This window comes from Polistes fuscatus, unplaced genomic scaffold (assembly GCF_010416935.1).
Source record: "Polistes fuscatus isolate 324 unplaced genomic scaffold, CU_Pfus_HIC Scaffold10, whole genome shotgun sequence".
In the NCBI taxonomy this organism is placed as follows: domain Eukaryota; kingdom Metazoa; phylum Arthropoda; class Insecta; order Hymenoptera; family Vespidae; genus Polistes; species Polistes fuscatus.
In genome coordinates this window covers 5,303,935-5,321,621 of record NW_025112998.1, presented here as the reverse complement: position 1 = coordinate 5,321,621, position 17,687 = coordinate 5,303,935, and the positions used below count along the sequence as shown (strand labels likewise).

At 32.7% G+C, this 17,687-nt stretch overlaps 1 protein-coding gene across 8 annotated transcripts in view; it reads left to right on the top strand.

Moving 5' to 3' along the window:
- Positions 1-17,687, top strand: part of LOC122524374 (dystrophin, isoforms A/C/F/G/H-like) — a 352,972-nt gene that overhangs the window by 298,752 nt on the left and 36,533 nt on the right. For all 8 annotated transcript variants that reach the window (XM_043646622.1, XM_043646671.1, XM_043646613.1 and 5 more), the window contains 3 exons: positions 1,280-1,424; positions 5,134-5,257; positions 10,077-10,243. In XM_043646622.1, the coding sequence (XP_043502557.1) occupies positions 1,280-1,424; positions 5,134-5,257; positions 10,077-10,243 (436 nt within the window). The remainder of the gene's footprint in view (positions 1-1,279; positions 1,425-5,133; positions 5,258-10,076; positions 10,244-17,687) is intronic.

Below are 17,687 nucleotides of genomic sequence, written 5' to 3'. Positions count from 1 at the left end.
ATTACTTGGACTTTTGATCAAAATTATTAAACGTAAGATATGTGAAGTATCAAATGTAAAAATGTAAATGTTTAAATTAACGATTAACAAAGACACGAGCTTATTAACAACGAACGTTCCTAAAACCAAAGTTTGCAACTAATGAGATTTTACTCTGTGTAGTTAGTATTGGTAGTTATATAAGATATCTAATTATTGAATAGTTATTGAAATCTTGTCTTACTCCGTTATTACTTCCTGTTACTTACGCAAAGTAGAAATATTCAAGCGATATAACAATGTAGCTTTTGACAAGAGGAGAATTAGTAGTTTGTACAAAGTGAGATAGGATGGGTACGCATAAACGGAGAGTTTATCGAATTAGCATCGACCACCACCATGCGGACTCACTTAAGTTACCTATCTAAGGTACAAGGGCTTGCTTGGCTATTCCCTAGCTGCTTCTCTTCCTTAAAGGTAGATCGGTTGTGAGAAAGTGCGAACCAGAGACAAGTAGAAACGTTAGCAAGCTTGCTAGTCTAGCTAGTCTAGCTAGTGTATAGCTTAGTTCAGCTAGCTAGCAATGTTCTACGGTTAGTTGGACTCTTCTCTGCTGTTAATAGTACGCTCGTTGTTTATGGTAGAAGTTTGAACCGGCTTTGCCCGGCTGTTTAGATTGGGATTGTGCCGCTAAATTGTTCCCTCGAGTTGAATTATAACGTTCACCTAGCCCGTTCTCGCCAATTTCATTTTCTCTTACTTTATTACGTTTAAACCGGTGTAACTCGGTACAGGACAGGTAGGCAGGCACACTATCGTTAAATTTTCTTCCCGTTCTTGTTTCAGGAATTATGATTTAGCCATGATAAATCGACTTACTCGAATGGATTCGTTCGTTTATTGTAATTCAACTTACCTACCAGTGCACCGGTTGATCACGTTTGTTGAAACTAACCTTAGGAGAAATTGCAACTATTCTCTCGACACTTTTAACTTGCAACTAACGATTTATCGTTATTCCCATTTCAACGTTTTCGAAACTCATAGGGGTATCAGTTCTCAAAGTTTGAGAAACGTTAATGTTTTATAAATTACAGAAAATGTCTACTTGTCTTTTTGGATATAGAAAACTTTTCCTGTTATTTCTATATTATGATTTTTTAAAAACCGTTAACAAGTAACCATTCTTGTTGTAAATTATGAATCATGCGCGAAAAATTCTCTTCTACAAAAATTGAAGACAATGAGTGCAATTTATTTGTGATAATAATTTGTTTCTCTTTTTTTTTTATTGTTGCAGAAATCGACTGGAAAGTAACACGGAACATTGGAACGCGTTGCTGTTATCCTTACGCGAATTAATCGAATGGGTTATTAGAAAGGATACCGAACTTACAGGATTGGGACCTGTTTGCGGTGACGTTGCTGCATTACAGAAACAACAAGTAAGCTTATTTCAAATTATTAACGTAGATTAATATTATGAGAGAATATATCAAGTTCTCTAAATCGATTACGTGGCATTGTAATTCTGTTTTCTAATCATACCCAAATTGAATTAGAAATTAGATAATATATGAGACAATTTACGCTTAATTCGGGTTAATTCAGTTATAGTTTGAATAATCCTATACGATATTAGACCGGAATAATTTTCAAATTACAAAAAGTGAAAACTATTTTTTATGACAACAGATCAAATAAAACTTACAATTACAAAGCTATGAAATGCGAAAAAAAACTGGTGTGTGTACTTATGTACGCACGTAAGAAGTTATACTTCTTTGCCGTACCAAAACGAATATAACCTCAATAACCTCAAAAATAACTTTAAAAAAAAAAAGAAAGAAAACATATTTTCAATCGATCGATATATTACATATATAAGAAAGAATATAAAACAAAAAAAAACAAAAATATCAAAATATAGATATCAGTATCATTACTTTATGCGTCAACGGCCATGGCGCTGTGATAGCATTGGTTCCCGCTCGATCATTTAAGTAAAGCAGCGCTGAGTACGATTAGTACTTGGATGGGTGACCCGCTTGAGAAAAACTGGGAAGAAGAAGAGAAGACAACTTCATGCCGTAAACTTGAAATCGTTTTGCCGCGCATCATAAATACCGACAAACTTCATGGTGTCGTTTTTCCAGACGCTCGGAACAAAATCACTCCCCATTACATTTTCCCAAACGCGCTAAAAAAAGTATAACTTCAGAAAAGAAAAAATTCAAATCAACCGATTTCACGAACACGTTTCATTGTAATTCTATCTTCTAATCGTATCAATTTGAATTTGAAATTAGTTAATGTATGAGACAATTTGCGCGTATTAATTTAGTTAGAGATGGGTTTGAATAATCCTCTGTGATATTAAACAATAAGATCTATTAAGAGAGATGTTGGAGAAGGGCGCGTAGGTAGGTGTAGGTACATCAAGGGCAGACCCAAATGCTGACGCGTCCCAATGCACTAAGGCCAACGTTCGCTCTAATCCAGATTAGATCGCGCATGTTGCTGCCGTGCGCAGATCGTCGTCCCCCATGTACACGTATGTGCATACCTGTGTCAGAGGAATCCTGTAGCAGATAGAGAACCGAGTGCGAGAGGACGATAAGGTGTGCATTTCGGCTCTAAATCCAGATAATCTATTCCATTGTCTACCACATTTACAACGCGTATCTTTATCTTGACGTATATCGTTCATTACTACACGTTCCCTCCTCCTCACCCCTCCCCTTTTCACTCACCTGGCGTTTCGTCTAATTGATTTTCATTTTTTCGATTGCGTGATAAATACGATTTGGTCACGCATTTGCTTCTTCGTTTTCTTTTTTTTCTTTTTCTTTTATTTATTATATACAAATTGTAATATTACATTGTTCGATCGTATGACGTAGATGATGTAAAATTTGATTAGAACTTTGTTTGAAGATAAAATTTAATTCAATCGTTGTAACTGGAAGATTATTGTTTATTCGTTTACAATTAAGATGAATATTTTAATTCTTTTTGCAATCGATATTTTATTTCTTTTTTCTTTTTTGTATTTTACTTTGTTGCAATAAGATTTATATATCGAAGAGACAAAATAGAATATTTCGAGCATATATAAGAATTTTGAATTTTATTAGAGAATTAATTAATAACGTGATAGTAATAACGATGTAATCGTTGAATTAAAAAATAAATATAAGAAAATTATTTGTTGGCAATCGCGTGACCAATATTTTCCAATCAACCGAGAACGAAAAATAATTAAAAATAGATTATATTTTATTCGTAGAACGTTTAAAGATAAACGCAGACATTTTTACTGATTTTCTTGATAGACATTTTCGCTGTTATTTCAAAAAAATAGAACAAAATATATTTATATGTGAACTAGTTTGGCAGATATTTTAACGTAATCTTTTTTTTCTTTTTCGTTTTGTTTATATCCGATGTTATTACTCGAAGTGCATTTACCCCGTTTACGACATTTGCGACGTTTGCAATTCAAACAACAGCTGTGACCACCTCGTCGTCTTCCTCGTCGTATTCCTCGTCGTATTCCTCGTCGTATTACACCTCCAACGTTATTCCGATTCCCAGGAGTTTGCGAGACGAGCAACAACGAGTATTTAAAGCGCTACTGAATTACAAAACGAAGAAACTATAATACTACTTAGCAACCTGGAATTGTGTGATATAATTGTTTGCTTGGATATTTACCGACCGCTTTACGAAAATACCCTGTTATTCTATTATATATCACTATTGTCACACCCTTTTGTATAAATTTAAAATTTCGATTGAAAAATCTTTGCATCAAAAAAAAAAAAAAGAAAAAGAAAAAAAAAGGTTAAATAAAACGAAACGTTAACAAATCAATTCGTATCAAATAATTTGACGTTTATTTAATCGAAAATTCGAAACAGAATGACCGACGGAATTGAATTTCTATATGCGTATAAATAAAATATATATAGAGAGATAAATAAAACATTAATATATCAATTCGCGCGTATGAAGTTTAACGTTAATATAATCGTTAAATTGAAAAGTGATAAAATTCGAGAGAACATTTTCCAACATTTTATAACAAAACATGTATCTAACGAATAACACGGTTGAAGGTTTCGATAAAAGATACTAGTTATAGGAGGTTAGAATTGAGTGGAGAGGGAGTAAAAGAGGGATTGTACAGGTTCGTAAAGCTTTCCTTCATTCAAGAGAAGCTCGTTGATTTGACCTGAGAAAGTAGGAAAGAAGGAAGGAAGGAAGGAAGGTAGGAAGGTAGGAAGGAAAGTGGGTGCTTTTTCGACGCGTATTTCGTAGGAACTTTCTTGAAAAGGGGATCTACTTAAGAACGATGGTTGGGGGAATCGTAAGGACCTTGGGATAGCTTTAGGAAAGCGTGAGAGAAAAAGCTTCCTTGTAGAAAAAGGAAAAAAAAATAACGAAGGAAGAAAAAAGAAAAGTAGGAGGAAGAAACGGGTTAGGGGGCTGGGAGGGCGTCGGAAAGAGGGTGGTTAAGAAAGAATGAAACGTCGTGCTTCTTGCAAAACTCTTAAATCCGCAAAGGACACCGAAGATAATCTCGTTGAACGTAACTCGTGCGAAATATCGTGAGAAGAACTTTTCTACCCTTCCCTTTCTTTCTTTCTTTCTTTCTTTCTTTTTCCTTTTTTCTTTCTTGCTAGCTTGCTTTCTCTTTCTAACATTCCTTTTTTCCTTGTATTTTTCTTTCTCTTTATACATCGTATACTACCAGCAACGTCGAACACGATTACTTCTTCGGACTTTTTCATCCTTCCTCGAGACACCGTACACGTTTTCGAATTGGCCTATTTGTGCTACCAACCGAGCAATCAAGTTTCAGTACTCGAAATCATGACCGACCCTGTCGTAACCATCTTGAATCAACCAACCAACCCTCGTGCACAACCTAGCCACCCTCCTAGCCAATCCATTCAATTTTATATTCGTGTATCGAAAACTCGTAAAAAAGATAACGACACGTGTCCTTTTTCCTAACACTTTTCGATTTCTTCCTTCCTTTTGTTTTGTTGTTTTTGTTTTCTTTTTTCTTGAATTTCTCTTAATATCGTCGTATTTCTTTTTATTATTTTATTTCTCCTTTTTTCTTACATCTTTTGTTTTTTACAGGACGACCATCGTGGATTCAGAAGACAACTCGAAGACAAACGACCGGTTGTTGAAAACAATTTGGTCAGCGGCCGACAATATATCGCCAACGAGCCACCCCTATCCGACACTTCTGATTCCGAGGGTAAATATCATTTCTATTCTTTTATTTAAAAAAAAATATTGATTAATGATTTTTAATTATTATTTTTTCTTTTTGTATTTCGTTAAATTCTTATTTATTATATTACCGAATAATTGATTGAATTTCATTGATAATATTAAATCATTTATTGAAATCATTTATTATTATCATTTAGATTAAATATATTTTAAGGAAATTAATTCGGAAAAAAATAATACGAACAAATATAGAGAAACGAATTAGAAACTGTGATTTTAACTAAATGTTAAACGTTACTTTCAAATTCAACTATTAAACACCTCAGCAAAAACTTCCGGCCGATTTACGAATTTCACGAAAAGAGGAATAATTTATTCCCTTGGCCGTTATTCCTTTAAGGGTGCAATTATCCCTTAGCATTAACAAGATTCAAATAGAATAGAAACCCATCCATTTGCGATTACGTCTTTTCTTAAGAATTTTGATCTTTTATAAAAGATACAACGTGTTGTCGAAGATCAACGATGATCGACGATGATTGATGATAATCAACGAAGATTAGAAAAAAAAAAAAAATAAAAATATGAGTGGCCTCAACGTACGCGAAATAAAAATAAAATTCGTATTGTCATGTGTGGAAAATAATCAATTGATACATCTATATATATAATATGCATTAAAATATTAGTAGAATATATTATAGCATTAAAAATACAACAAATAATTGTTAATTAATAGAAAAGAAATAAATATTATAATCTAGAAACAGAAAATAAAAGTACGATGTATCATTATTTTCGAAATTCTCTTTTTCTTCTAACCAGTGTCAGTTAAATTTCTTTTATTAAATGTTGTTTATATGAATTTCCGAAGGCTACATATACATATAACGAAAATAATATGCATAGTAAATAGAATTTGTTTTTTTGGAAAGTAATATAAACAACATTGAATAAAAAAACTTTCAAAAAGGACAAACGACTCAATTTGCCAAAATGCCTCGAACTTATACTCCGTGCTTTTAAACAAAGACACACAATTCCTTCGATTAATTAACAATTATTTAAGGTATATAGAACATTGTAGATTGTATTTCACTCTTTTTCTCTCTCTCTCTCTCTCTCACTCTCTTTTTATATCATTTTATAAAATTATATCTTTACATTTACGTTTACAAAATTTTACTGCAAAAAAATCTTTATATCCATTCATATTTATTCTATGTTATTTTTTTTTTTTATCTTTTTTTAACTTTAATCAAACGTAAAAATTCTTGACAAATATTTATCGAGCATATTATTCATCATTTAGTAAGAATGAGGAAACATTTCTATTCGACAAGACGCCAAGAAACGAAACGAAACGAAACGAAACGAAACGAAACGAAACGAAACGCGAAGATGGTCGATTTTTAAAAGTAAAACGAGCTTTCACGTATTTCAAGACTATAATATTGCGTTTTCTGCTCCACGCTTTTACGCTTATGCGATATGGCCGCATTTTAACTTATAACGCGTGTTACCAGCCGGAAGCTCGTCGTCGTGCGCATACATTTGACGCAACTAGAATTTCAAAGCAAAAAGTCTTGCTGAATTTATCTACTTTCGCGGTAGACAGCTGTGATATTCGCGAATGAAAAATGTCCTCCTCTCGTGTAAGATAAAACTTATGTGGATTCTCATACGTACTCAGTAGTATATCGTTTGTATTACGAGGGAAGTAGTTTTAAACTTATTTTTTTGACATTTCGTTCCGTATTTTATCCTCCGGTAATGCTTGCAACTATAACAAAAATTATTTTTCATTACGAAACGTTCAGCGAAGCTTCGACATACATTTCCACCCACCCCCCCCCCCCCCGTTTAATTTAATGGTTATTTTTTTTTCCTTTTTTTTCTACATAGCGTACACATATTTTTTCTATAATTTTTCTTTGAGATACCCGTAATAATTAAATATCTATGAAAATTTAATAATTTATATTTAAAAGTTGAAAATTTGTTGACAATAATAGTCATAAAGGAAAAAGTTTTGAGGTAGCTTAAAATATTGAAGTAAATTTAATATCCTTTCAAAATGTATTCATATTTAGAAGTTAAAATTTGTTGATTCAAACCTTTAACTAGTGACGTCAGGTCACAGGGAGAAAGGGAAGGAAGGAGGAAAGTAGGAGGAAGACCCGGGCTGAAAATATTTAACTTATAACTTTATATTTTCAAATAATTATTCAAAAATAAATATCTCTTTATTAAAAAAAAAAAGAAACCCGCACAAACGCATAAAAATTATATTTAAAAATTCATTAACATTCAAAATTATAATACACGAATAAAAAAGAATTAGACGAAACATGATTTTGACACTGTAGTCTTCCAAAAAATTGACCGTCATCCAAATACTTCGTCAATTAAAAATTAATTTACTAAACATTTATATATATTTATTTATTATACATTTATATATTTATATATTATATGTTATAATCGTAAGAGAGAGAGAAAAAAGAAAGAAAATATTAAATATAAAAAATAATAGTTTTGTAATATACAAAAATTAAATTGTATATAGGCCCCTATGTACTTCGTCAATTAAACATTAATTTACTAAACATTTTGTGTTATAATCGTACGAGAGAGAGAAAAAAGAAAGAAAATATTAAATATAAAAAATAATAGTTTCGTAATATACAAAAATTAAATTGTATATAGGCCCCTATGTTTTTAACAAGGATTCTTTTAATCAAGTTAGGTATATATCGTTGAAAAAGAGTAACGGGAACACCGAGACCAAAAGTTGCAACCTTTATAGTAAAGAAACGTCCCAAAGGAATCTGAAAACTCGATGGTAGGACTTTAGCAATTCCTTCGAGGACAGTAACTGCGCCAAAGTCACTTCTATACTCTCTTTTCTCTTCTCCACTTTCTCCTTTTACTCTTTCCTTCTTACTTAGGTTTCTCTTTTAATAACTGCCTCAGTGAACGAATGAACGAGGTACGAACTTCCTCGAACTGGTATTATTAATCAACCAAAGAGCATCCTTCAAAACTTTAGTTTTGAATTTCCTCGAAACTATAGTGAAATGGAAAGATATTCCTCCTAAACTGTTGGATACTTTCGCGAATAAATGATGAATCTAACTCGTATACTTCGAAATTTAATTAATATATATTCTATATTGAATTGGAATAAAAGTTTCTCTCTCTCTCTCTCTCTCTCTCTTCGTATTTTTTAAATAAATAAATGAAATAAGTTCTCTTCTCGTTTTGTATCCGGTCTTATTTAAACGCTTTCAAATTGTTTCTCGTTCGATGTTTTAAATTATTTTTACATATACCGTGATTGTTAATATGCTGCTCGTTTTGTTGTTCAATTTTCTTTGTCTATAATTTCATCGGCTTTTTTTTAATGATTGATCGATCCAAATAATAAATTGGTCGATCTGAATAAACAAATATCATGAATTTTGTATTAATTATTCCATGTCGTAATAAATTGATAAAAATACGAAAACAATTTTTCACCAATCCAATGTATCTAATAATTCGAAAGTTTTTAATTCGATTTAATAAGAATTGAAAAGTCAAAAGTTTAATCGTAATAAAACTGTACCTGGACCAACCACCACCACCAACACCACCCCTTCGAGGAATACTATGCTTTTCGATTTTGAATTATTCATAAGACGAGATAAGATTAGTCACGATCGTTGCACTTGCAACAACGTGCTTTCAAAGGAAACATCGAGTTAGGGAGAAAGAGAAATGATGAGAGAATGAGAGAGAAGGAGAGTGGTATTAAGGGGGATAGAAGAGGGAGGAGACGCCTGAATGTAGGCAGCACGAACGTCATCGGTGCATGCTTTTGGTCACACCGTGGGGAATCACGTTTCATAGAACGTGCACAGCATCAGACAGCCCGGTCAACTTGTAGCGTCAAGATTAGCAAAGAAATTCTATGATGACATAGGAAAACATATATATATATATATATATATATATATATATATAAAATCGATATTATAAAACTTCGTAATATCTATTAACATTTATCGAAAATTTGAAAATACGTTTATAGGAAGAAAAAAAAATCGATGAGTATTAGTATCGTTAAAAACTTGAAAATTATTACGAACATTTTCACTTAATAAAAATAAAAAAAATAAAAAAGAAAATGAACATTTTAACGAGAAGCGTTGTATTAAAATATTATCACGGTTTAATGAGATGGAAAACCTGGGAATATTAGGATTTTATCCTACAGGATGATCATCCTTTATCTACATATAGAGAGAAAATGAATAGTACCACGAGTCACGTAATCGTATCGCGCGAACACCACAGCTGACACTTTTTATTGCCGTTACTGGGCATGTGTTTACCAGTGATAACGGCTTAGGTAAGTAGCCATCGTTTCTACCTGAGGGCTGTCGATGCTAGAACCCGTCTATCTGTTCCCCATGCGTAATGTTGATTTATGTTTATCGCCTTTCGCGCGATTTAATCGTATACCAGTTAGTAATAGCACTAGCACTAGTAGTAGTAGTAGTAGTAGTAGTAATAGGAGTACATTTAAACGACCAACGAGCTACGCGTGAATATTCGTTCTTTAATAGCAAACACATAAAAAAATTAAGAAAAAAAAATACAAGAAACGTGACATCGTATTTGTGTTCGATATTCATCAGCAAAGTTTCTTTCGATTATATCATAATTTTGTTTAATAAGTAGGTTGTCGTTTATTTGTTTGTTTTTGCGTCTCGTAAAAAGAGGAAGAATTTGTTAAAGGAAAAAAAGGGGATTAAAATTTTGATCGTGTTCGTTTCTTTTTTCTCGATTCACAGCCGGAAGAGAATTGGATGGGGATTCGAGAGGTTACAGAAGTGCCGAGGAACAAGCACGAGAATTGACGCGCAGCATCCGTCGAGAAGTGAACAAACTTTCGGAGCAGTGGAACGCCTTGATCGAACGTAGCGATGCGTGGAAGCGGAAACTCGACGACACCGCAAACGTAAGTACTATTTCCCTTTCCTTTCATTTTTTTACTTTTTTCGATCTGTTATTTTATTTTGTTCTCTTTTTTTCCTTTTTTTATTTCTTATTACCATTTCATCTATAAAGTATATGACAGTTAATATCGAGTTTTCATCAAACTTATTTTAACAAGTAAATCTGAATCACACCTACTTGTGAAATGTTATTATATTTTAACCTTTTTTCTTTTCTTTTTTTCTTCTTTATTAATAATATTATATCTGATACATAGCAAATATTATTTGTTTCTTTTTTATTACTTTTTATATTACTATTTTTTGTTGTCCATTTCTTATCTTCGAAGAATATGACAGCTAATGCCAAGTTATCTACGAAAATATTTCAACAGCATAATCTCAAGCATTGCACAATTTATGTAATACCATATCCTTGATTCTCTGTCTTTATCGCACTTATACCAAAACCGAATCCAACGAAAATAATATACTAAAAGAAGAACAACAAAATGAAACTCCCCTTTTATTGCAATAAATGTTGTCTCTTCTCTTGAAAAGGACAATATATTATATATTGTCCTTTTCAATTTATATATATATTTTTTTATATATATATTTATATATATATATTAATATATATATATAATATATATATATTATATATATATTTTATATATATATTTTTATATATATATATATATATATAATATATATATATATATATATATATATATATATGTATATATATATGTATATACATATATATATATATATATGTATATATATATTATATATATATATATATATATATATATAATAATACATACTATATCTATATATAAAATAAGCGTAATATTTTATCTTATCAAAGAGAAAAGTATTACAAATGAGAAAAGGAAAGAAATATAACGTTACCAGATAGGAATAGAATAGAATAGAAAGAGAAGAAGGGTCCACTAAGTTTCTCTGAGTTCGAGACTCGATTCGTCTCAACATCCAACCTTCCTCTTCCACCCTTCCTTCCCACCCACCCCCCTCCCAGCCTTCACCCTCGAGTTCTTCGGTATCGCTTTGTTATTGCCGCGCAATTTTCTCTATCGCATGGGCGTTCCATTTGTGAAAACGACTTTGTACCCTGAAGCCAGCCAAGCTGCGGCATTTATTGGTCGACTCTGTAGAAGACGTTTGAAAAGGTAAAGGAAGAGATATGAGAAAGAGTAGAGCAGAGCAGAATAGAGAAGAAGAAGAAGAAGAAGAAGAAGAAGAAGAAACGATGAAAATAAAGAAGACTACGTGAAAAAGGAAATAGTCTGGAATGGTCGAAAAGAAAATGATTTCAGATTAGTATATGGTCAAATACGTGTATCGGATTTGTGGAGAAAAAAAGAAGGAAAAAAAAGATACCCTCATATGGGTTTCCGATAGATCTCGAACACTCGTCTAATACGTTTCCTCGATCTTTTCTTTTTCTTTTTTTCTTTTTCGTCATTTATTTTACTCGTGTATTTTGTAAGGGTTTTTTATTTGTTTCTTTTTTTTTATAGCGTATGAAAAATCTTACCAAAGAATTTTTACAGATTTTAAAAGGTTTGAAATAACACGGGTAATGATTGGTAGGGGAGAGGGTTATTTATTTATTTTATTTATTTAATAATATTTTATTGACCCTAGAGTCCAGGCTCCCTAAAGGCCATTAATTACAGTGTAGTACAATGTAATGTATAGATAAAACAAAACGGAAATGAAAATGATGTAATTATTATTAAACTTATCGTTATATTAGTAGTAACGCACAGTAAGTAGATAAAAGTAAAAAGAAAATAGTAAATAATAAATAAAGTATAATGGTTCTATAAAAATAGTAGGTTTATTATAAATATAATACATATTTATATTTAAAAGAAAAGAAAAGTAATATAAACTTTATCCTTTAAAACTATCCTAATCAATCAAATTTGAACGTTTTCTTTCTTTTTTACGAACCGAACTGAAAATAATTATTCGAACGTCATTCTACTCGCGTGTAAAAAAAAAACAAAAAAAAGAGGATTAACATATGTAGCACTCATTCTTTAATACATCACAGTAAATATCAGATGAAACGTGCGCGCGATATACGCACACGTGTACACGACTAAACACACATATACACACGTACGATCTAACCACGCGAATATCTCGGGAAAGTTTTCGCTAAATTTAGATCTCACAGTTCGCTATTCCAATTCGTCGCTTGCGTCGAAGAGACGTAGACACCCGACTTAAACAAAAAAAAAAATATTTCCCATTTCTCGACGTCGACGTAAAGAGAGAAAGAGAAAGAGAGAGAGAGAGAGAGAACACAGGCAACGAAAAAAAGGCTGACGACGACGACGACGACGACGACGACTACAACGGTGGCGAACTATTCATTGCTCTGCTTGCTTGGCAACAACAAAACTAACGAATGTTCATTTAACGTCCAACGTTCATTTTGTTTCTCAAATTTTGATCGAACAAAAAATGAAAGAAAAAAAGACAAAAGGGAAATTAATTTTCTACAATTAAGATAAATGAAAAGAGAAAAGTAAAGAAAAAATACGATAGAATGATTAAAAATTGTCGTATCGAGTAGTCTGGGGGAAAGATGTTGAAAAAGGGTTGAAAATGTTAAAGGGGAGGGTCATTTGACCAATGTGCGATATATATCATCTTTGGTATATACGTATATATACTGTATATATATATATACATTCAAAAGATCTAACTTTCCGCGCAATCAGAAGTCTCTCCTTGAGAATGCATAATTCATGAGCGAAACACAATTTAACTTTTAAATTCGTCGTTGTGCATTGCCCCTTTTCTCCGCCACCTTCTACTTTTCCCTCTACCTCCTTGCTCCTTTACTGGCACCTCTTAACTTCGTTTCACTCCCCCCCCACAAACCCCCCTTGCTTTAATTATCAGCTATCTAGTAATTACCAACGACACTTTTCTTTTATTCTAACGATATCGCGAAGAAAACTACCATAACTGCTCTCTCTCTCTCTCTCTTTTTCTCTTTTCTCTTTTTATTCTCTTCTTCTTCTTTATAATACCACTTTAAATATATTCATATCTCAAAGATTATAAAGTATAAAAATATTATTTATAATTAATGCGATGGAATGAACATTTCGAAGAAAAAAAATAAAAGAGAGAGATTCACTTTATATTCGATGTTTCAAAATGCATTAATCCATGAAATAAGAAAAGAAATTGAAGATAGATAAAAGGAAACGGGGGGGAAGGGGTGGGGAGGTAAAGGGGTGGGGAGGTAAAGGGGCGAACGGGTACGAAGGAAGGGATAGAGATCGGGTTGAAAAAAAGTAAACGAATGGAGAACACGTTTCTACACGTAGAAGGAAAAGAACGATCCAGATGTCTCGTAGGTAGGTAGGTGATCGTGAGATATCCTGGTTTAAGCTCGGAATTAAACCGAATCGGAGCGATTCTAGTCGTCCCGCCGAGGAATTCTCCTCCATAGTTAGGTATGCTAAGCAGGAACCAAAGTAAGAGAGAAGGAGAGAGAGAGAGAGAGAGAGAGAAAGCAAGCTTGGCTCGGCCCAATCAGAGAACACGGCCAACAGGCAGCGTCCTATAACTTCGTACCTCACACATCTCTACAATCCTCGTACATCCCTATATCCGTGTGTATATATACTTATTGATTTGTATGTATGTCTATGTACTTGCAAATAGAATATACGTTCCACGCGTGAATGTGTACGTTTATGTGTTAGCATACATATATACATACACGTGGACCACATCCATGTATCCGACTGTGTATGTATTTGCGAATGTACTCGCTTACATATGTGTGTTTGCAAATATAATAGAATATACCTACTATATATATAGAAATGTATATATGTGGTTCCTTACATATATATATATTTAACTATTGCTTCGTGTATGTATGTGTATATATATGCGTGCGTAGTTGCAAATAGAATATACTTATATCACGAATATATGTGTGTGTATATTTCCATACACTTGGATTCTCTCTCCCTCTCTCTCTCTCTCTCTCTTTCTTTCTCGCACGGAGCCAGACCAAACGAACGGAAATGCATATGCGAGCCCAAGGCCGGTGGGAACTCAAACATCGCCTTTCAAATTATATCCAAGCTCTATCGGATTATCTTTCGTATTATATGTGTGGTACCTACATATCGCAAATTTTAACCCATCAAAAAAGTTTTCATCGCAACCAGGAAGATTGTAGAAAAATGTTACACGATTCGGACGGGAAGAAAGATAGAAAAAAAAAAGGGAAAAGGAAGTGGTAGGAGGAAATGGTATAATGGGTAGTTGTTCGTACACAAAACGTTCTCAAAATAAATAACAACCTTCCGGTACGGTTTATACGATCGAATGAAAATAATATAATCTTACTTTCTTTGTTATATTCAAATTGAGACTAATTTTGAACGTTTAATCTATAAACTAAAGTATATAATATCTACGTTAAAAAATTCAGGCAACGTTCTTATTTTATTATTCGGCATATACGTCGTATAATAATAACAATAATAATAATAATAATATCAAAGCTTTGGTTTAATTTGCCGACGAATTTTCTAAATTTAGATAAAACGCTTAATTTCAGGACTGACGAAGGTGGCGGGGGGTTGGGGTATGAGAGGGGGAGTATCGACTTTCCGAGATTTTCCGGTACGCATTAACGATCGCACTAACGAAGGGTAACTCATTTTCGGTTAGGTGATAGCTAATCAACGGTACCGCGAATCGTTCGTGTGTATGTGTATATGTATATAAAGGATTATATATGTATACGGATATAGAAAGAGAGTTAGTAGACAAAGCACACACGGAGACGGATAGACGGACGGACAGACAGACACACATACACACACAGAAATTGTTCCCAGTTTGAATGTCCCGCTCGAACAGCAGCAGTAGCAGCAACATTTCCTGGATCGTTGATTCGCTTCGACGAACCCACCACCGGTATCAATCTAACTCCCTCTCGACGAGTGGGCTACTTAATCAGTCAATTAGCGGTAGCCCGCTAATTGCTTAATTGCTAAGTAAATTTGTAGCTGGGAAAGTGAGTAATATCATCGAACCAACTAGTTATATACCATTACACAGACAGAGTTAGAGGGAGGGTGTGAGAGAAAGAGAGAGAAAGAGAGAAAGAGTAAAAGATAAGGATAAGCTATATGCAATTCTCATTGTTCTAATTATACTAGTCCTATAAGTATTCTAATCCTCTTAAGAAATGAATCATTTACATCCCACGTTGCGTGATCAAAGGTATTAGTATCAATTTTTGTTGTCGACTTACGAGTTTAGAAACTGTAATCTCTTGGCTAATCAAATGGAATCGCGAACGAATATTATAATCGTTTTCATATTAGTATATTGATAAACGTATATCAAATACATATAATTGTTTCTTTTTAAAATAAAAGTAAATTGCTAATTAAAGTAATAAAGTAAGTTGAAGTATATGATCAAGAAAATTCTTAATGTCGACCGGTACAATCTTCCTGATGGCTCGTTGTTAACATTATCGTCATAATCACCGTCACTAACGCTAGCAGTATTCTGCTAGTCGTCGTTATAGTCGTCGTCATCATCATCAACATCATCATCATCATCATCATCATCATCATCATCATCATCGTCGTCGTCGTCGTCGTCGTCGTCATCTCTATTACCCTGTTATTACCATTACTATCAACGGCAAGGTACAACTTGTGTAAACCTTTATTGCACGTCAACGCAAACAACTTGATTTCTTCCTTCTTTACCTTTTTATCTCTCATTCAATAGATTTTCAAAAGACAAGTCTAAGGTAAAAAGGTTTGAAAGTGCACTTCAAATTCTGTCGATCCAAATCTACAATATCGTGCGAGAGGAATCGAGTACGCCTCAGGTTTCAAGTCCAATATTATTATTCGTGTGAGTTTGTGTATGTATATGTGTGTGTGTGTGCGTGCAACGCGTTAGACGACTCCCCGAGTCGTGGCAAGTTTACTATACGTAGATGCGAAAGCCTTGCATTCCATTGATAACCAGATAAGCTGCATTCCATCCTTGATATCGTTGATCTCAAAAGGTGTGGCCCTTTTCTTCCTTTCCATCGATAAAATATATCGTAATACTTTCATCCTCTTTTATCTCATTAAAAATGAAGTTACAAATCAAAGGATAATTAATGCTCAAGTTTCGTCATTACTCTTCTTAGATTCTTCGTTCGTTTTCGAATTGATGGAAATGATGAAATTAAATTTGTTGTCTATTCACGCGAATCACGAAGGATCAATCGGATCATTTAACCCAGTGATTCTCAACCCTTGCCGCATTTATTCTTCTCTTCGTTAAAAGTATTTTCAAGATCTACAAATAACATACGATTGTAATAAAAAATCTAAACAATTATCTTAATTGCGATTTGAACAAAATAATTCTGTCCACGTGATAACTTCATTTTCTTTTAAAGATATTTTAAGATTACAATTTTTATTCCTATCACAAAATATTTTTAATCAAAAATTACATTCCAAGTTAGTAACATAAGATTATAAATATATGATTTAAAATTTCGACAATGATTCCAATTCCATTCTGAAAACTTATAAATATTCTTCTCTCGTTGAATATTCCAATTTAAATCGATCGATATGACTCATTTCTTAAATCCACTCTAATTGTTAATCTTTCTCTCTCTCTCTCTTTTTTAACTCATTTATTTTTAATCAATCTTGCTTACTTGAATTCGAATCATTTCGCTATCTTATAATTTAACGAACTGTAAAAAATCATTTCCGTCGAGTTCGATAAAATTAGAAAATGAAAACGAACTGACAATGTTACCACGCGAGATAGGAAGAATTTTGGCCGTTAGTTAGATGGGAAATCTGAGGGAAACTTGGGGGATGGAAACCGAGATCGATACACAACGCGTACGGTGCAATATCGCATTGTAACGTCCTATCCGTTGTGTTTCTGCATTATACATGAGTTATATGCTCTGTATTGTATATACTCTCTCTATACCTCTTACTACTGTTACGTTGCTCTAAATTTACATTATGTTTATGCACTTGGTAATTGAACGAAACGACGTTAAGGTTGATACGAGTCGAGCATTCATGGAACTAGAAAATCGCTTGTTCGTATCTCTGCAATCGAAAGATTCGATTTGCGATATTCGAGATTCTAATCAGTTAATGTAACATTCGTCTAAATCTGTTGCTAATCTTATTTTATTTATTTAATATATCCTGGTATAATTTAAATAAGTTAAACAGATTCGCGAATGGTGTAAAGTAATGAAAAATAGTAAAGTAAAATAATAAAGTCAAATATTATATTTTTTATAATATTTATTTAATGTATTACATTAATTATAAAATATATTATTTAAATTTTGTTATATAATATAGGTACTTGTTGATATTACGTAAG